The 22,024-nt window shown below is 38.8% G+C and overlaps 1 protein-coding gene across 1 annotated transcript in view; it reads left to right on the forward strand.

Moving 5' to 3' along the window:
- KHDRBS3 (KH RNA binding domain containing, signal transduction associated 3) overlaps positions 1-21,708 on the forward strand; it is a 97,120-nt gene extending 75,412 nt beyond the window's left edge. Inside the window, exons 8-9 of the mRNA XM_082479299.1 lie at positions 16,945-17,003; positions 21,192-21,708. Coding sequence (XP_082335425.1) covers positions 16,945-17,003; positions 21,192-21,283 — 151 coding nt within the window. The 3' untranslated portion in view covers positions 21,284-21,708. The remainder of the gene's footprint in view (positions 1-16,944; positions 17,004-21,191) is intronic.
- Positions 21,709-22,024: the final 316 nt, after the last annotated feature.

Consider the following 22,024-nt stretch of genomic DNA (forward strand, 5'->3'; position numbering starts at 1 on the left):
GTTATGTTACCTTTTTTCAGTCAGCAGGAACTTCACTGGATTGCCATGACTTCTCATGTATAATGGTAGTGTCTTGGCAACTTCATCCTCAGTTTCCTCAAGACTTGTGGATGAAACTCATCAGGTCCTATGGATTTGTGCACCTTCAGGTTCCTCAGGTGGTCTCATACTTGATCTTTTCCTACAGTGGATGATTCCTTATTCTCCTAGTCCCTGCCGTTGCCTTCTGTGACTTGAGTAGTGTGGCTACAGCACTTGCTGGTGAAGATCAAGGCAAAGTCATTGAGTACCTCAGCTTCCTCCATATCCCGAGTAACCAGGTCTCCCGTTTCCTTTCTGAGAGGGCACACACTTTCCCTAGTCTTCCTTTTATCACTGACATACCTGTAGAAGTTTTTCTTGTTGTCCTTGATTTCCCCTGCAGATTTAATTCTATCTGGGCTTTAGCTTTCCTAACCTGATCTATGGCTGCTTGGACAATTTCTCTGTATTCCTCCTGGGCTACTCATCCTTGCTTTCACCCTCTGTAGGCTTATTTTTTGTTTGAGTTTGTCCAGGAGCTCCTTGTTTATCCATGCAGGCCTCCTGGCTTTCTTGGGCCCCTCTCCCCTCCGGAGCTTTATGAATGTTTTCATGTGCCCAACAGTTTAGTCAATGTGAAAAAGCTTAGTGGAAAGTTCAAGTTTCATTATTGTTGAGAACTAATGGAATGTAAACACCTTTGTCTGATGCTTGGCTCCTATGAAGTCTTGTAAGCTACTGAAAACTGATAAAAGTAATGACTTAAGAAACCAGCAGTGTAGAACCTTCAAAATACAAGGTTCTGTAGGATGTTACGTTTAGGGAGCAGCTGCTGATAATGTTTTTTTGTCTAAAAAGAAAATTACCAAAATAGTCCTCAACTTTTATGTTGGTAATTCTGTTCTGTTTTACTGCTTCTAGTGTTGGTAAATGGGTTTATTGCACACAAACATTTGGACTCCATTACAAAGTCATTTGCCTGAGCCAAAACTAAATGTTACTTGGATTCTATGTTGGTTTTTTTCTTTTTCCATGTTAAGGTTTTCACTAAGATTTTTTTTCCTTTGAACTAAAATTAGCAAAATGCAAATCTCCAAGAAATGAAATTGCTCTTGTAAAGGGCTAAAGCGTAAGAATATGTATAATATACTTAGATTTAATGTGTGCACATGCTTAGCTCAGTCTGGAAGGAGATACTTCATAAAATGGTTGCTCTGCGTTGTATTTTACCTGTAGTTTCACGATACATATACCATTGGATTTTGTTGAATTCATTATCTTCCAAATGATTACTTCATTTTTTTCAGCCTAATTTTATTAAGTGCTGCATGGTAAAAGAAAACAAGAATGATTCACTTGTATGTTTCTCATGGGGTATCAACACTTATTTTCTGGCATATTTTCTGCCTTGGCAAAAAGATTTTTAGGATTGTATTGGCAGGCAAAAAGTAATAACTATAAACAGCCATCTGAGCTACCTAGAACATCATTCCTGTCTTTAATCTGAATATCAAATAGTAGCCCATATTGCAAAATGCCATTTTGTAACCACTAAGAGATACTTATCGTATTTAGGTGCATTACAATGTCCTTACTGTGAAGGAAATTAGGGAAAAGTGTATTGTTTTCATAGTTTAGCCTTATATCATTCTTGACGTTTTGCCCTCATAAAGCATGGGAAGAAAATACATTTGTGCAGGGAGGGAATTCACGTGTTTAAAATGCTTCATTTACTAACAAGCATGTGTAAATAACTTTTCCTCTTTCCTTTTGTAAGTTGAAAGTAGTAATCTTAAAGTAATAGTATTTCTAGTGTGTCTTCTGACATTAATTTCTCAAAGATTGTGATATTTGATACTGCATATTATAGAGGAAATTTGAGAAATAGCTAGTAAACTGAAAAGATGGATTTACTCATTATTTGCAGTAGCTTTTCAGTATGTGAACCCTCTTCCTGCACTTCATCAAACTTCATTCATGTTCACAAGTATACATTGTGTGTACAATGTACACGTGTCACAGTGGAGACATTTGAAGTACTCGTTTTGGTTTTATGGTTTTTGCTTATTTTAGTGATTCATCTGCTAAACATGGAAATTCTCCAAATTTGACCATCAAGTACAACATCTGACTCTCCTTTATTGTTTTTAATTTTGATGTTTCTAGGGTATTGCCCAGAAATGGCCAAATTTGAGATGGACTAGGGTTGGTGATATGTTCAGATATGAAGAATAGCATATTGTGCATTTCTGCGTGCATTAAGGTAGTTGAGACTTTGCATACCTCTGCAAGAAAAAAATCTTCCTTTCTCTAACCTAACTGCTTACTGCTACCAAATCATGTGTGTTTAAGAGTTTAATGGCATTTTATTTGACATTGTGTGACACTGTATCCTTTCTGTGCTTGGCAATCTGAAGCTTTAGTTAAAACCCATCACAGCCCTAATAGGGAGAGAAACATCAGAGTTTTCTCCAAGTTCTCATCTGTCTTAATGCCCTGTAATCCTATTAAAAAAACTTTTTTCCTTTAAAATATTTTCCTATCCGCTGTTATTTGTTCATGCAACAAAACCCCAAATGCTTCAGGATGTCTTAGAATTATTTTTTATGGTGAAAAAAGACTTAACCCTTGGAGTGGTACTGAGCTTTACTGGATATCTTAACTGATTTTTTTTTTATTTTTTATTTTTTTTAGAACAGATGTGACTAAATTATGTGTACGTTCTTGCAGAGGATTGGTAGATTATATTTCTACCAATATAAACTGGATGGTTAATTAACTGGGCTTTTCAGTATTGTTATAGAAAGTTAAATTAATTTAACAATATTTCTCAATTTCTGGAAATTAAAAGCTAGCAAACACATAAAGCAGCTGAGACAGTTTTACCTTAATAGAACATAATGAATGTTGTCAAAGCTATGCTCACTTATGGTTGATACTCACTGCCTAGCTAAGGAGCGCAGCAAGAGGAGGCTGAATGTTACTATTGTGCGGGGCAGACTTCATGTTATGCAGTCAGTAATTCCTTCATAAAATCTTCTACATACGTACATAGTAATTTAACATATGCAGTTGCATGCTTTGAAACCTCTTATGGTAGAATGGGAGTTAAAGCGTGAAACACCACGCTCGTGTGACTGCTGGCCCTGATATTTTCTCATGTCAGATGCATGCAGCTTTGTCAGCTCCCCTCACCAGTGTGCTTACTTACACAACCTAGCTGACTCCTAAAGGACTTCCCCAAATCTGTATCAAACTGTAATCCTTTACTTGGATTTATTGCAGATAGTGGGTGTTTTAATGGCCTGATGCTAAAGCTAGACTAATTTTATTATAAAAACTCAGAGAAGAACATTCTGGAGGAAGTAGAAGCATTCAGTTCAGTCTTCATTTAAATTTGTAGATGAGGTTTAAACATTTTCTGCATGAAGAAAAAAATCTATTTATTTCAAATCTCTGAAATATGTTTCAAATTGAGCAGAAGTACTTTTGTCCCTTAGCGGCTCCACATATGATCCGCACAAGTGTTTGCGAAGACAATAATAGGGCAAAGGGAAATGGATGCTAATAAATCAATTGGCACTGTCAGTTCACTGTTTAATGTTCTCTAGAACACATAAGATTTATCACTGAGGAATTGTAGAATAATGGTAGTGTATGGAAACAAAGTCCACCAGGGAGATGTACTACATCATTCGGATTTAGCGCTGCCATCTGCTTAATAGCATTGAGATGACTACAGAGGTACTTATGATCAGCCATTCATAGCAGTGACAGATGCTACAGAAAGTTAACATGCCAGAGAACGATGTTTGTTACTAAAATTCAGATTATGTGACAAGGTTGCTGAGAAAGGGGGCTGAGTTTGTTACCTCTCCACCAGCATTAAAGGTTTACTGTGTGCTTTTAAGTTTACTATCAAGAGAGAACGGCTAACACAGTTACTGTAGTACAAAAAATATGGAGAACCCCATCTGTCTGCTTCGTGGCACTCGAAGTTTCAAATAACTTCAGGTTTGTCTGCTAGTATTTAAAACTGAGTACTGCTTTTCATGGGGGGGGAGGGAAACACCTTGCTTTTGCCTAGCATCATTATTTTTTACCTAAAACAGAGATCAGCAGTCTCAACTATAAAAGGAATAGTTTGTGTAACTATATGCCTGTGTCTGTTTAGGGGTGATGTGGCAACTAGGACCAAACAGCCAGTTGGGGTGGGGGGGAGAATCAGAAAAATGAGGAAAAAATCATGTCTTGAGATAGACAGTTCAATAGGTAAAGCAAAAGCTGCACACGTAAGCAAAGCAAAACAAGGAATTCATTCACCGCTTCCCATCGGCAGGCAGGTGTTTGGCCATCTCCAGGAAAACGGGGCTCCATCAGTTAACTGGGAAGATAAAACACCATAACTCCAAATGTCCATCCCTTCCTCCTTCCCCCAGCTTTATATGCTGAGCATAACATCATATGGTACGGAATATCCCTTTGGTCAGTTGGGGTCAGAGCTGTCCTGGCTGTGTCTCCTCCCAACTTCTTGTGCACCCCCAGTCTACTTGCTGGTGGGGTGGTGTGAGGAGCAAAAAGACCTTGACTGCTCCACAACAACCAGTACGATATCAACACTGTTGCCATCCCAAATCCAAAACAGAGCCCCATATCAGCTGCCAGTAAGAAAGTCAGTTCTATCCCAGCCTAGACCAGGACAGGCAAGAATAAGTCATTTATGTAGTAAGGTCATTCTGTGTTCAATTATAACTTAGCTAAAACAGTTTTAAAATTGTATATCTTCAGTCAGGGTGATCTCACCTTCACTCTGTTGCAGAATATAATCTAAATGCTGATGTAAAAGGGGAAAAATTAGGACTTAAGATAATTGCTGGTTTTGTCTACAGTTTTTTGCGATATTTATTTGGTTTTCACACTTCCTATTAATGCTCTAGATTTTTCTGCAACAACCGTTGTGCCATTGGCTTAAACATAGTTGCTCTGTTTGCATACCTAACAATAATTCCAAATCATGCCATTCCAAATCATACCAAAACGTGATATATCCAAATATGTGTAAGTTCTCTGCAAACCTTAGAGCCATCCGGTCAAGTTAATCCAAACTGAGGGAATTGGCAAATTCTCCTTAGTATACCTATGTTTATTCAGTGCCCCTAGTTCACTCAACTGCAACTTTATTTTGAATTATTTATCTAAAAGCATAAAAAGATAACTGCCTATGCGGTAATTCCTAAGCACGTTACAAATGCCATGTGTTGAGGCCTTATTCTTTACCATTTGTTTCAACAGTGACTGAGTCAAGACATAAAATGGCTTTAAAGTAGGGAAGACTGTGCACAAAGACCCCGTGGTTTGAAAGCTTTGAGGACGTTTGTGTTTCAAAGCTTGTGGTAGCTAGTTAAGAATGAAGTAACTGCGTATCAGGTTGAAGAGAGGACTGGAAAAAACCCACCTCGAAATCTGGCAATGGCCATTGTTCAACTGATGCCTAAATAACAACTAAAGTGATTTTCTGAAATCCTTCAAATCCCTGATTTTGTGCTGCTCCAGAGGCACCTTAGTTTTGAGAGAAGATGATTGCTCTTACATAGTTCCTTGCAAGACCCTGGCCGTTTTTTCCATTAGGAACTCAAATTTTCAGGTGTGTTCTGAAACTGTGTTTAGTAGTCACACAAAAAGATAACGTTGCTGTTTATAAGAGGAGGATTGTCATAAAGAGCTGAGTATATGGATTTGAAATTAGCTTACGGAGGTGTTGCTATTGGTATTTGAAATTTAATTGCTAACATTTTGTTTGTGATCTGCAGTGTTTTAAATTTACATTGTTAAGTTTGTCAGCAATCATGCATTTCCAGGGTGTATAAATATGCATTATATGCAAATCGGTGTCTGTTACTGTAGCTTTTGAAGATGTAATGCTCTGGATTTTAATGCTGGTAGCTGTTTGTATTTCATGCTTTGACTTATAAATCAAATCAATCCACAGCAGTTTGATTTCTGGGTATTGTGCAAATGGCTACTATTTTGTAATTGTTGCTTATGAACACCTGATATGTCCAAGCTTATTGGAGGTTATAATTCTGCACAAATGAAACCTCAAAAGCATTAGCATAAACGGGCTAATGTATCTTTTAACTGAAAATCCCTGCCATGTGGTTTTCTCCTAAATTTTTTACGCTCATACTATTGGAAGAGATCATTTTCTTCAGTTTTTCAGATCTAGTTCTTCAGGTTTAGATAGATCGTTTTCCGTTATTACCTGTTAAAATGTGACAAGATAAAATATTCACAAGTGCCTCAATAGCACAGATAGTTTTATCTGCAAGTCTAGCATATGTGCTTTAATTTTCTTTTAAAACTGGTTTATAGAAATCTGATCTGAAACCTCAGTAAACAGGAATAAGACTAAGGCAATTCAAGTGTAATGATGGGGAAAAAAGCTTACCTTTAAGGAAAAAATTAATCTTAACACAAATATATCACATGCTGCACTCATAAAATTGGAAAAGATTTTTAGAATCCTCGTTGTGTCGACATTAGTAGATTACTTCACTATTTAAGAGATCTTAGGATTACTTTTAATTTGGACTAATTATACTTAGTAAAATGCTTTTTAGATAACAAAAATAATTTTTGTTCTCTTCATGGCTCAGCTCTTAAATTTAACTGTGACTATGCCTCAACATTTTTCAAACAAGTGAAAATACATTTAAAAATAAATTTAGAGCCGTATTGAAGAAAACTGAGAGATGTTGTACAAAAAGTAGTAGCATGAAGTTTTCAATATTTGAGCAACCCAGAAAAGGAATTATTTTATGAAATTATATTATTTTGCTTGATTGGTTTAATTTTACTTTGATTATATAGCATCTTAAACCAGGTGCTTGAATTACCACAATATAATTATTAGAGGATGAGTATTTTGTAGAATTTAGGATTTTTTCCTTCACTGATTACACAGGTGAAAACATGAGAAATGGATAGGTGAAATAAGAACTTTTGAGAAGTCCTTAATAGAAAAACTCATTAACGGTGAATATTTTTGAAATATTACATGCTATATTGTAGTTATTAATGGTAAGTGGGATTAGTTGTAGTTTAAAATATTTTAATTATATGAAGGCTTCAATTTAATTACAATATTTTTTTTTTAAAAAGTAATTTACGTTTGGATCATACAGGTAACAAAAAGGAAGTGTGTCCTGTTACTAGGCCTCAGCAGGATGCTGCAGCAGTGCTGCTAAATATATTGTCTTTGGAGACAGAACTTGGATAATCAGGCTTCCAAATCTTACAAATTAAAGTTGTTATTCATTTAGGATAACTTTTCAAATGTTTCACATAACGAACTTTCTACTGGTTTCATTAAGAGATCCCACGATAAGGAAGAGAGACTCTCTATGGCTAGAGAAAGGACAGCATCATAAATTCACACTTGCAGTAGACAGTGAGGAATATATAGAGGGAAGATTTATTTTCCCTGGTCTGGGTGGAGAAGGAACTTCACTGGAAACTCACACTTTCTTGGAAATCAATCTCTATTAGTTGAGAGGCATGAGAACACTTCTGTCACAGAACACTTTTTTGTAGATGAAGATTTGACACTACTTTGCTGTTTTCCGGTCAACATACTGTCTGCTTACTAGCAGTAATTGAAAGTTGCAGTTTTTTCTCTTAGGCTGTCCTGTAGTACTTCGTTGCTATCAAGGGAAGAAAAATTTTGCCTCTTTCCATTGGTGAGGGAATATCTATTTAACTGGACAACTTTAGAAAAGGGAGATGGTTGCAGGAAAACTTTAAATTGGTCTTATTTGTTTCTCCTGCTTGTATTTTACTTTACAAGAAATACTGGGAGCTGTAAATTGCACTTTTAAGAACAAATTTGGCATCATTCAGTTGACAGCTGATGAAAAATTCAGTTTAGTAACCATCAGAATTTGAGGTTTATTGTGGTGTCAGGTGCAATGTGCTTGGAACACACATGTTGATAAAATTAATAGAGCCCAGATAAGGCCAGCAAAAAATTCTTAGCAGTTAATTGGATTGAATTATCTTTAAAACAAGAGGAAAAGGTCTGCCCTACTGCACTTGGAGGGGCAAGGCTGGAACCTGGCCGTGTAAGGGGCATTGGAGAAGCCCTGGACAGATCATAGCATCATAGAATGGTTTAGGTTGGAAGGGACCTTGAAGATCATCTAGTTCCAACCCCCCTGCCATGGGCAGGGACACCTCCCACTCTATCTCAAACATGGTAATAAAACGCTTATAAGACCTGAGATGCTTATGATTATGCAGCCCTGAAAACAGTTAAAGTTCATCTGTCTTTAACCAAATACATTCCTTGGTGGCACTTTTACTGTTTCTGAATTACAATCATTAAAAAAACTGGCATAGAATGATTAGTTTTTTTTCTGAAATGCTCTTCAATTTCAATTGATGGGTGAGGCTATCAGACTTACAGGAAACTGATGAAAGTTGTACTATTCCTTCAATAAATTCGAAAGACAAGGAGGTGTGATGCATGTCTTAATGAGCAGTAATGACAGAATGGTGACATACTGTCTGTCCAGTTTTTGTGGATGATAGTGAATTAGAGGCATTGCTGTCTTCTACCCCAATCTGTGACAAGTAACATCATCTTGGGTCTCTAACAACATCTTATGCAGGACTCGAGGGATAACCAAGAATTAGATGGAATATTACCAACAGCTCTTTCTGGTGTTGCAATAGATAATCTAAAGATTGTCTGATACCTGTCAGATCTTCATTATTCTCTGCTGCTTCTACTGTCCTGAGTAGTCTTGTCTGTTTGGAGGGAGAGCAAATCATAGAATCACAGAATGGTTTAGGTTGGAAAGGACCTTGAGAATCATCAAGTTCCAACCCCCCTGCCATAGGCAGGGACACCTCCAACTAGACCAGGTTGCCCAAGGCCATGTCCAGCCTGGCCTTGAAAACCTCAAGGATGGGGCCTCTCTGGGCAACCTGGTCCAGTGCCTTACAACCCTCAAAGTGGAAAAACTTCTTCCTAATGTTCAATCTGAACCTGCCCTCTTCCAGTTTAAAGCCATTCCCCCCTTGTCCTATCACTACACGCCCTAGCAAAAAGTCCTTCCCCAGCTCTTTAGGTACTGGAAGGCTGCAACAAGATCTCCCCAGAGCCTTCTCTTCTCCAGACTGAACAGCCCCAACTTGCTCAGCCTCTCCTCAGGTGCAATAGCCCTTGGATCATCCTCATGGCCGTCTTCTGGACCTGCTCCAGCAGGTCCATGTCCTCCTTCTGTTGGGGACTCCAGAACTGGATGCAGTACTCCAGGTGGGGTCTCACGAGAGTGGAGTAGAGGGGCAGAATCACCTCCTTTGACCTGCTGGCCACACTTCTTCTGATGCAGCCCAGGATACGGTTGGCCTTCTGGGCTGCGATCGCACATTGCTGGCTCGTGTTGAGCTTCTCGTCAATCAGCACACCCAGGTCCTCAGGGCTGCTCTCCAGCCATTCTCTGACGAGCCTGCATTTGTGCTTGGGATTGCTCCGACCCAGATGCAAGACCTTGCACTTAGCCTTGTTGAACTGCATGAGGTTGGCTTGGGCCCACCTCTGCAGCCTGTCCAGGTCCCTCTGGATGGCATCCCTCACCTCCAGTGTGTCTACCTTGCCAAACAGCTTGGTATCATCAGCAAACTTGCTGAGGGTGCACTCGACCCCACTGTCCATGTCACTGACAAAGATGTTGAACAGTACAGGTCCCAGTACTGACTCCTGAGGAATAAAAATCATCCTTTTTCAATGTTAATGTTGGTTTCACATCTTTGTTCTCCATTTAGCAGCTGGAACACTTTTGCTACACACTTGGATAGCTTAAGACTTCCTCTGATAGCCATTTAATTCACATTCTGCAAATTGCCTTGCAAACTAGACAAATTGGGATTGACTGCACCCTCAGCAAGTTTGCTGCTGACACCAAGCTGTATGGTGTGGACAACATGCTGGAGTGAAGGGGTGCCATCCAGAGAGACCTGGACAGGATTGAGAGGTGGACAACCTCATAATGTTCAGTAAGGCCAAGTGCAAGGTCCTGCATGTAGGCCAGAGCAATCTCATCACAAATACAGGCTCAGTGGAGAATGGATTGAGAGCAGCCCTGAGGAGAAGGACTTGGAGGTGTTGGTGGATGAGAAGTTCAATGTGAGTCGGCAATGTGCACTCACAGCCAAGAAAGCCAACCGTATCCTAGGCTGCATCAAAAGCAGCATGGCCAGCAGGTCGAGGGAGGTGATTCTGCCCCTCTACTCTGCTCTGGTGAGACCCACCTGGAATATTGTCTCCACCTCTGGAGCCCTCAACATAAGAAGGACATAAACCTGTTGGAGTGGGTCCAGAGGAGGGACATGAAAATGATCAGACAGCTGGAGCACTCCTCCTTTGACAACAGCCTGAGAGAGTTGTGGTGCTTCAGCCTGGAGGAGAGAAGATTCTGGGGACACCTTATAGCAGCCTTCCAGTATCTGAAGTGCACCTACGAGAAAGCTGGAGAGGGACTTTTTACATGTAATGATAGAACAATGGCTAATAGTTTCAAACGGAAAGAGGGTAGATTTAGCATGAGATATTATAGGAAGAAATTTTTGGCTCTGAGGGTGGTGAAGCGCTGAACAAAATTGCCCAGGGAAGTTGTGGAGGCCTCATCCCTGGAGGTGTTCAGTGCCAGGCTGGATGGGACTTTGAGCAACCTGGTGTAGTGGGAGGTGCCCCTGCCCATGGCAGGGGGGTTGGAACCAGATGATCCTTAAGGTCCCTTCCAACCTAAACCATTCTATGATTCTATGAAATGTGTTGTGGGGCTGCCTGGGGCTTGGTTCTAATTCACAGGCTGAACTAAAATGCTGATATTTAAGCAGCCTGAGTTTTTAATTTCTTCTGATGGTGCTTTCTTGTTTGATGTAGCGAATTTTTGACACTTTACATAACATTTTTCATGTTTAGGAATGGATTGTTGCTGTACTCTATTCATAGGTTCAAGGTAAAGCCGTAGCTGCCTGCTGCTGTTCCTGAGAAGAAGCCTTATTTGTACTGTGTGCTCCAGTCACCTCTGCTGTTGCCACTTACCTTTCCTCTTTTGAGAGATGGGACATGGAGGGGGCAATACTGAATGAGTTCACAGATAGCAGTAACTGGACGTTTCAGATCATAAAACTGTTAGCCTTAGGGAAATCTGTAGTTCTCAGCCTGGTAGGTAGCACCAGAATGCAGATGCCTCTGAGGGCATTTTGCTAAGTGAAATTTAGTACAAATTCTGCCGTAAGAAGTAATTTCTAAATAGTGATAGCTGAGGGAATCCTTGAGGGGGCACTCTGGTCATCTTTTAGGATTACAGGTAATAGGTTTGCTATTTGTATTATCCATATGAAGGTACAATGGGATATAATTTAAGGAAGATTGCATCATTTTTCTGTGTTTTATAAAGCTTTCACTTATAGGTCTCAGTTGCTTTCTGAGATCATTATCTGTTTTACAGACATAAACTGAGATGCAGGGACGAGAGTATGTACCAAAAACATCTGCTAAGAAGTGGCAGAACTGGTCATTAAACAAAAATCTGTCTGCAATATGCAAGAAAAGATGTGGATCTCCTCTTGATATCCTGGTTTTATGCCATTCTGCTGTTATCTGGGTTACAGAACATGGTATTCTAGTGACCCACAGAAGCATTAAGAATAGATATTCAACTCAATGTTCAAGGCAATTGTGGAATTATGAGAAGCTTCACTACAGTGATTGTTATTTTGACAGCAACATTTGGGACACTATTTTTCCTGTTTACTGTTGACGGATGCTTTTGATATCAGAAGCAGCTAAGTGTGAAGATCTGATAGGAATCTGGAAGGAAGATCTGGTAGGAACCTTAAGGGAGGTGATTGTGCCCTTCTACTCTACTTTGGTAAGACCCCACCTGCAGTACTGTGTCCAGTTCTGGGGCCCCCAAACTAAGAAGGTCATGGGCCTGTTAGAGCAAGTCCAGAGGAGGCCACAAAGATGATCATAGGGCTGGAGCATCTCTGCTGTGAGGACAGGCTGCAAGAGTTGGGGTTGTTCAGCCTGGAGAAGAGGAGGCTCCAGGAAGACCTTATAGCAGCCTTCCAGTACATAAAGGGGGCCTATAGGGAAGTTAAGAGGGACTCTTTATCAGTTAGTGTAGCAACAGGACAAGCAGTAACAGTTTTAAAATGAAAGAGGGTAGATTTAGATTAGATATTAGGAAGAAATCCTCTACAGTGAGGGTGGTGAAGCACAGGAACAGGTTGCCCAGAGAAGTTGTGGATGACCTATCCCTGAAGGTGTTCAAGGCCAGGTTGGATGGGGCTTTGATCAATCTGGTCTAGTGGGAGGTGACTCTGCCCATGGCAGGGGGCTTGGAATCAGATGATCTTTAATGTCCCTTTGAACCCAAACCATTCTATGGGAAGAGGCTTGTTCTTGAGGAAGAGTTCTGTTTGGATGTGATCGTATCAGTCGGGGTCTATCATATAAGACCTCTTGCTAGGGACATCCTCATTTGCTCTATGTTGCTGCTGTTCTGTGCAAACTGTGGGGAAGGACAAAGGTGACGCATGTGGTGCTACACTTGGCACAAAAGGAGACCTTTGTGTTTGAGAGGGTTTCTGGTCACTTTCTGAAATTACCCTGGCTTCTGTTTGAAGGGACCAGTCCCAAAGTTACTTGTGATACCAATACACAAAAGAAAGAGCAGAATATTTTTTCATTTTTCTCTAGTAAGCATTGCAAGAAGCTAAACTGGTTGCAAAGGCTGTTTTTCATCAGTGAAGACAAAGAAAATTTCAGTTCACTGGGTGCTTAAACCTCCTAACCAGGCTTGTCAATGCTTAAGTCCGGGCTTTTCCATTAAACTAGAAGTTTTCAATTGGAGACCTCTCACTCTGCCCTTAGCAATCAGGCTCCCTGCCATACTGCTGTTGTTTCAAACAAAGAAACGTCACAATTCCAACTCTAAAAGATGCCTGTAACAAATCTAAAGGGCCGTGGAAATCACATTCATTAATCACAATGTATTTTGACTACCTTTATGTGTTTTTTGGAAGTATTGTAGAATACTTGCACCGTGTGGTTGACATGCCTGTTCTAGGATTGTCCCAAAAATTCTGCCCCTATTCTGATATCTTCCCGAGTAGTAAGTTGAAACTCTACCGTTCTGTTGATATCTGTCCCAAGACAATATCCTGACATCTCTAGACAGAATAAGCTAATAATATAGTATAAAAGGTAAGAGTTCCTTAAAGCTTAAACATCATGTCAAGACCAGTTACTGCTGTTTGGATTTTTTTTATAAAGATTTGTTCTTCTATTATGGTTCATCAAGATATTCTCGGAAACAATCAGCTTAGCGGAAAAGCCTGAGAAATTCAGGTCGTATTCCATAAGACCTTTGAACGCTTATGTTGAATACCTCTAAATTAAAGTATTTTAAGACATTATTCATAGCACAGTGGTTCTAGAAAAAGAGCAGAAAGCTTCTCACTCCTCTGTTTTACTAGATAAAAAAGCTTCGCTAAGGCTTTACTTCATCAGTGGTACAGTGCTAAAATCTGAGGTTGTTCTTCTCTGTCTCAGACTGTTTCTTGAACAGAGAAAACAGGTGCTTCCCTTGGCTTTATTTAAACTGCTTAAGCCTCACTTCACACTTCCTCTAAACACCGTAGAATTAATGCCCAGCCCTCAGCAATTAAAGTCTACATACTTGTGAAGTTTATTGTTGTTCGCTAATCCTTCCATGCCATTGGGTGGTCCAAGTTTTTATGTTGTCATGGAAAATCTGCCATCTCTGCTTCTTTCTGCTCAGCCCAAAGATGATACGCTGGAATGGGAATACAAAAGAAGTTAAATATGAGTAGATAAAAACAAAGGCTCTATATATATATACAGAAGAGCTGATTCGCAGCTGATACTCCAGTCTTGATTGCACTTGTACTGTTTACTTGATGGTTAGGAAAAACCTAGAAAACTTGCCTGACTGTCATGCAATGTAATTATTGGTCTACAAAGTAGACACCGCAGAATTTTTAGGTACTGTCCCCTTCTGCTGCTTGCAGACAACTGGAGATGTAAGGAAAAATTAAGAAAACTGAAGAAAATTACCTCAAGACATTTCAAATTTGTAAACATATGAACTCAAAGCAGACTCTAGGTTTAGTCTTCCTGGGTTAAAAAGGAAGGAATCCATGGTATGTTTTTTCTGAAAGGAGGGAGTCCCATGAGGTAAAGAATGAACCTGTTTTGTGGTTTTGCTCTGCTTTTTGCAAGACTAAAAGAAAGGAATAGGAGGAAAACAGTTTACATTCTAGAATAAAACCATTAAAGGGGAATGCAGAGTTTGAATAGCCTCCAGTCAGAATGCTAAGGTGCCAGAGAACATATATATAAAAAAAAAAAAAAGTCCAGGATGCTTTTAAAACAAGAATTGACATCACACCTTCTGTCCAGAGGAATAATTATTTAACATAGCTACTTAATTTGTCACAATAGAATTGACTTCCGCGATCTCGGTTAATGAGTTCAAATGTAGAGTTTACAGAGTTGTTTGATATTGCAGGTTCCTTTGAGTAGGTTTCCTTTAAGCAGGTGATTGCTCTGGGGGAAAAACAGTCCCGCAAGTTGTAACTTCATATACAGTACCAGATTCTCCTGTAATTTCTCCCAAAAAACCCTCAGTTATGTTGATTTTGGCTGTGAACTCCATGGGCTATGCAGACGGTTACAGGGGAAACAAAAAAAAAATATTTTAAATGTTTTCTTTTTTACCCAGAACTCTGTACAGCTGTCTGTACGTACCCTTTTCTTTGGGTCATAGTCTTTAAGTTGTCTTATCTGGAGTTTTGCATGTTTAATGTAAAGTTGAATTGAGAGAGTGGTGTTGTTCACAGAGCACAAACGGAAGTGGTCAGAGTGGAGAGTACTGAATTGCATTAAGCAGCATTACTTCACCTTATAACTTGTGCTTTTTGGAAAGATTATTAATTTTGAAGGGTTTGTCTATTAATAAAGATAGGTCATGATATACTTTCAGTATAAGTATATAAGATTTCTTTTCTGATGCTTATTTGCTTTGCAGTTTACATGCTGTAAAATGAGTAATTTTTTTGCTTATTAGATATTTTAGGTCTATGAAACGAAATCCTTCAAAAGTCATTCTGACATGTTGGACAAATGCGGGGATAGGGCTCAGCTGCTCTAGGCTTCTAAACTTGATGACAGCCTTAAAATAAATAACCAAGTACTGTGTGGAAGGATAGCGAATGTCAGTTTTAAGTTGGTTGTCAGAATAAAGGCTCTTATCACTGGCTTCCACAGGGCAAAACTATTATTTTTTACGCTGCCAACTTTGCCCTTGTTGTTCTGGGGTCCTCACCACATGGACTGGTGAACGAGGGATATCATTTAGGTTGCATGCAGATACTTTTTTTGTGGATCTTCACAGTGCATTCTAGTTAAGTTTTTGCTTAGGAAGCCTTATACTAGTAATAACAAATACTCAGCCACGCACTTTTTCAGATACCCGTTTGCACAGACCAGGATTGTATTATTTCTGGCCTGGATTATTTTGTGGGATTTAAAACTTTAGTTTTAAAAAAAAAAAAACCAACAAAACACACAAACATACACCTAAAACACAAACAACCCAAACACAACAAATTATTTTTGTCTTGTGTCAGTGATTGTGATGTATCTTATATAAATGCTTTTCCTGATAATTCATGTTAAGGCTATAAATTGCTTTTTTTCTGTTTATTTTTTTAGCAATAAATCTAATGTTAGAAACACTTCGTCAATTACTTGCTACTGATCAGTTATTAATGGCTTCCTTCTCACTCAGAAGGTAAAGACTTGGTAGCATCAGTTTGTAGAGTGTCTTCCAAATATTGTCAGCCCTGGGTCTGGCTGTGGTTAGAAAGAAAAAGAAAGGAACAAGAGAGACTTGCTTTTGATGTCCTGCAAACATGTCAAATAGACTTTTATCCTGCCAGCTATGTAAAAGACTGTTCGTAGTTATACTTGCATAAAATATGAAAGCATAATGGAAAAGTAGTATGCAATGAGGCTTGTTCTTCATTTTCTATACAGTAGTCTTAATAAAAATAGAAATGCCATTATGAAATGGAAGACTGTACAAATACAGGGCTAAAAACATACTTGTGAATCCTAATGACTACACACTTCTGCTTTTAACTTAGTTGCTATTGTTTCTTGTCTGCCTATTAAAGTGATAGCACTTACATATAGAATCATTTTGATTAGAAGAGACCTTTAAGAGCATCAAGTCCAACTGTTAACCTTCCACTGCCAAGTTACCACCAAATATGTGCACATTTGTCTTGATTTGAAGACACTATCTTCTACACATATAGCAACTATATAACCCTCTGATCAGCAAGTTGCTTGTCCTTTATTGCATTTTTATCAGTGAATTCAGAGATGCAAAGGCAAAAATACACGGCAGCAGTAGGTAATGAAAAGAAGTTTATATGAAAAATGAATTGGTTCAGTACCTGCACCTCTTATTCTTCTCTCATTGGCACTTGTAGGATCTTCAACCTTGCCAACTATAATTTTAAATATAAAATTCCCATATCCACATTTACATTGTGGAACAGAGGGTCAGTAATGAAAAACACAAAAAAACCAAAATGAAAGTAAACATGGTTTAGTTTCTCTTCTAATTAAAGAACAAACAGGACCAAAGCTGTCATTGTGTCACATGATGCTTACCTTTCTTACCTTGGGGTCCATGTCTGTATCCTTCAAGGTTTCTTCTTTTCAGAGGAAGAATGTGTAACGATAAGCATTGCTTCTTAAAATATAACTGCTTTATTTCTTGTTCTTCTTCCTACTTTCCTCCTCCTGTACAGTGGAGCAGATTACTATGACTATGGCCATGGACTGAGTGAAGAAACATATGACTCTTACGGTGAGTACTTTATGAGCCGAATGACTACAGTAATAGACTCTTGAAAAAATAATCAAAAGAGAATTTCCATAAGGCAAGCTTCAGTTCTGCAGAACAGATAACAGCTGTTCAGGGATTCCTGCACTGTCACAGAACTCCTCATGTGGTTATTGAGGAAAACATGGAGGAAGGTTTCCGTGGTCTATCAGTGAACATTATCATTTGAAACTAAAATAAAAGAAATAAAAATATGTAAATCATGCTTCAAATACCCTTCTCATGTCACATTCAGTGAGATTTGAGGAAAAAAAAATGGGGATCTGAGACCTTTTTTCAGCAGCTGTTCGCAGCTGGATGCAAATGCTTCCAGTGTGGCACAACTGGTGTTGAAATTTGGTACAAAGTAAGAATATGATGAAATTCTCAGCTGAATTGGGGGCTAATTGAGTGCATTTTAGACTTGTATGGTCTTTTTGTGTTCATTTTCATGCATCAGTCTTGTGAAATCAAGCAGGGAGTCATTATGTAAAGGTTATGAAAGTACTTTAGGTAGCTAATAGGCATGAGGGCAGTGGGTTACTCATATGGAGACAAAACAATGTGTAATGAAGCAAAGAACATATGCCAATGGTAAAGATCACTTTTTTTTTTTTAAGCTAGAGTGTGGTAGTGACAAGTTTAATTAAAGAAATCTGTTACGGATTAGAAGCATAAAGCATGTTAAAAGGTACCTTTGCTTAAAGGATAAATGTTAAATCTCTGGCTAGAGATCACAGAAATATAAGTTAGATCACTCAAATCTCAAACATTTGAGGATTGTTAGTAATTAGTGTAAAAGAGTTGTGATTCTGCGTAATGGATGCTTCAGTGATTTTAGAGCTCTATTTAAAATTTTCCATGCTGTATTTCTTGAACTCCATTTGGAAGTGCTTCCTGCTGAAAACTAAAATGACCTCAGCTAAGTTGTGATAAATGCACCTAATACAGAAGTTTGCTCAATGTCGTCTGCTTAAACTAATTATTTTGCTTAAGGGGGAAAGTCAGCTGATCAAAAGAGGTCACTTCAAATTCCTCTGTCCCCCAGCACTTTCAGTTGGTCTTGATAGATATATAGCTTAAATCTTTGTTTCAGCATTAAAATAAACTATTTGCCATTATAAGCCTGATATTTCTAAGACTATTTCATGAATGCAAAATTGAGGGGGGGGGGATGTATGAAACTGCTTAATGTAGACAGAGGTGATTGATGGGGAAAAATGTGGATTGCAGTATTTAAGGTTGAAAATATGGATTTTTCATTGCTTTTGCACTTAATATTGGTTTTCTATTTATCAAAGCACAGCCACTCAGAATATTAAGTGATGTATTTACTCATGTTGAGAGGAAGACTATAAATACCTTGAAGAATGATTATGGGTTAAGCCACTGAAGTTTTTGCACTTACAAATAAATAGTTATACATTTTATTTCTTTACTAGCTGACCCTCAAATACATCCTTAAATGCAGAGTTAGATACTAATAATCACCCTTATAATGTGTGAAGAACATCAGGTGCCTCAAACTAAAGTTTGTAAGACTGCATAGTGAGCAGATCCCAGAATCCGAGTCACAGAATGGCAGGGGTTGGAAGGGACCTGTAGTCCATGAGATCATATAGTCCAACCCCCCTGCCAAAGCAGGTTGACCTAGAGCAGGTTGGACAGGAATGAATCCAGGCGGGTTTGGAATATCTCTAGAGAAGGAGACTCCACCACCTCTCTGGGCAGCCTGTGCCAGTGCTCTGCCATCCACAAAGTAAAGAAGTCTTTCCTCGTGTTCAGATGGAATTTCTTGTGTTCCAGTTTGTGCCCGTTGTTCCTTGTCCTGTTGCTGGGCACCACTGAAGAGAATCTGGCCCCATCCTCTTGACACCCACCCTTCAGATATTGATAAGCCTTGAGATCCCCTCTCAGCCTTCTCTTCTTCAGGCTAAACAAACCCAATTTTCTCAGACTTTCCTCTTAAGAGAGGTGCTCCATTCCCTTGATCATCTTTGTAGCCCCTTGCTGGACCCTCTCCAGCAGATTTCTCTTGAACTGGGGAGCCCAGAACTGGACATAGTACTCCAGATGCGGCCTCACCAGGGCAGAGCAGAGGGGGAGGATGACCTCCCTCGACCTGCTGGCCACTCTTATTAATGCACCCCAGGATGTCATTGGCCTTCTTGGCCACAAGGGCATATTGCTGGCTCGTGGTCAACTTGTCCACCAGGACTCACAGGTCCCTCTCTGCAGAGCTGCTTTCCAGCAGTTCAACACCTAACCTGTTAGGTTCCTCTCCACCGAACTCTCCAGTCTGGTCAGACCTCTCTGAATGGTGGCAGAGCTTTCTGGTGTGTCAGCCACTCCTCCCAGTTTTGTGTCATCAGCAAACTTGCTGATAGTTGCCTAGTGCTGGCCAGAAGGAAATGGTTTCCCAGGAAGCAGCTGAACTTTTTTTCTTCTGACAAGCTCAGGTGCTAATCCAGAGGATACAGGAAGAATAACAGGTTTTTCTTTAGGATTCAGAGCCCTGAATGGCAGCAGCATGCAAACTGATAAAAAGTTAGGTGACTTTTTACCCTACTGATTTGACCAATTGTGTGAAAAGGAGCAAGGATTCCCCTTAAACTGTAACCAAGACTGCTTTTTACGTTTAAACGGTTACTTGCAGTGGTGCTTAAAAGCTAAGATATTTAATTCCTACCCTTCTGCCTGCTGCCTCTATTGTTAAGTTAGGGTTCTTTTCCTTGCTGAATATAAGCCTTGCTTTCCATGTGATGAAGAAGCACAAGAAGTTGCTTCTCATGGATGTTTTTCTGTTATCAGATTCCTGTGGAACTTGCCTAAAGTACAAGTTCAATTCTTTCAGCCTTACACCAAATTTTAATTTGTTCCTTTTACCACCTAGGCCTATGCTCTGACCACCTCGGCATCATATATAACCTAGGGTCTGAAGGCAACCACCTCCATTTTTAAAAATAAAGTAGCTAGGGTGAGACTTTTGCAAAGAATTTGTGAAATTAGACCCTCGACTTACGGGATTCTTGTCACCTAATTTCATATATCTACTGTCTGAGGAAGTCACCTTACCATTCAAAGTACAAGGGTTCTTTGACTGTTTATTTCCATTTTTTTATTTTTTTTTAATTGACTAGAAAGTTAAAATGATACCTACATCTTAGATTACCATACCTAGTCATTTGGATTCTGCCCTTAGTTTCTGGATTGCACTGGCTTCACTTGGACACTGGTCTGCTTAAGGCAGGGCAGTTCTCCAAAACCAGACCTGGAAGCACATATACTCTTTTCAGGTGTGTTTGCTTTTTGGGTTTCATTGTTTCTTCTTTCAGGGGCAGTACTGTGCTTTGTTTACTTGATTAAAGTGTACCGAAGTGCTGTTGCATTATACTCTGCACATGGTCCTGCGTCTTCTCTTTTGTTGCAAATGTGTGGCACAGTAGGTCCGATTCTCATTTAGTAAGACAATACTTTGCTACTTTTTGGTAATATTTATTACCAATAAAATCTGGTAGGTTTATGCAGCATTAAATATAACACAAGCTTTTAAAAAACTTACTTTGTTGTCAAAATTCGAACCAGCAATCTCCCTTGCCCCCTTTTTTTTTTTTTTTTTTTTATAATCTGCCTTCCTATTTTTTGCATTTTAGAAGTGTATGTTCACAGTGAAGTTGAATATTGCCCCTAAATTATTAGAAGCCCCAGTTTTTTTGTGATACTTGAGGCTCTTCACTATTGGATTGCATATTTGAATTAAGCCTAAATTGGTACTGATGCAAAGAAACTTATTTTTGAGGGTAGCATATTTGCTTATACATAATTCATATCCTCCATTCATTTCATCTGAGCATACTTATTTGTAGGTCTGCTGCTAGAGCTGGCGTTTCTGTGTATTTGCAACAAGCAGGTCCAGCTGAATGCCAGAGCCCTAAATATTTTTGCTGTTAGCCTGTCACACTATCTGCTGAAAAAGCGTTGTGGGGTAGCTCAGAAAGATGTGTTCTACCCAGATTTTTTTGTTGTTGTTGTTCAAGAGTTAGACTTTACTTTGTAAACCTTGGTTTCAGTAGATAAAATGTTGCTATCTAATTCACAATTAAATACGGAAAAAGTAAATACAGTATCCGAGAACACTGGACGGGGTCTAACTATATTTTTCTCTTCTTGTAGGGCAAGAAGAATGGACCAACTCAAGACACAAGGCACCTTCTGCAAGGACAACAAAAGGAGTCTACAGAGACCAGCCATATGCCAGATACTGATTGTACTGTCTGATGTTGTGAAATATCCAATCTCCACCAGTCCTGTATACTGTTCAAAGTAATTTTTTCTATGAACAATCCCTTTTTATTAAATCAAAGCGCTTAAAAAATCTGAATGGATGGACTGAACTTAAAATACTTTGTTGAAAGAACAGCCTGGACAGAAAGATATGTAAAACAAGGAACTTTGTTATTTCCAAACTGTATTTGAAAAAATAGGTGATCAAAAAAAATAACCTTTGATTAACTAGTGTTAAACAAAAAATAGGTTTACTAAATATGTTAGTCCGTTCTTTTAACATAAGCGTAACCTTTTATTTTAAAGGTTTTCAACAATTTAGTTTTTAGTTTTTATTTTCAGCCATTTGCTAGTTTTTCTCTTTGCAAACATGCGTAAAAAGGGAAGCAAATTACAAATGCAAATAATGTGGTATTTTGTAACACAAGTCTTGACATGTTCTGTAGTGTTAAGCAAAGTTTTACCCTTGCTTGATACTAAATAAACTTTTGAAAGAAAATCAGTGTGTGTGAGATTAATTTTATGCTTTATCTTATAATAAAACTTCATAAATAGTAGTAAACAGGGAGAAATACGTTTAACAGTGATCAGCATAAAAGGCTCATATTAAACATTGCGCAACTTCTTTAAAAAAATGGTATAAACCTAAATGTATATATATACTTACAGTAGATATAAATGCTGTTTAAAGTATCCAAATGGTATGGATCTGCTTGAGTGCC

Source organism: Vanellus vanellus, assembly GCF_965231255.1.
Source record: "Vanellus vanellus genome assembly, chromosome: 2".
In the NCBI taxonomy this organism is placed as follows: Eukaryota; Metazoa; Chordata; class Aves; order Charadriiformes; family Charadriidae; genus Vanellus; species Vanellus vanellus.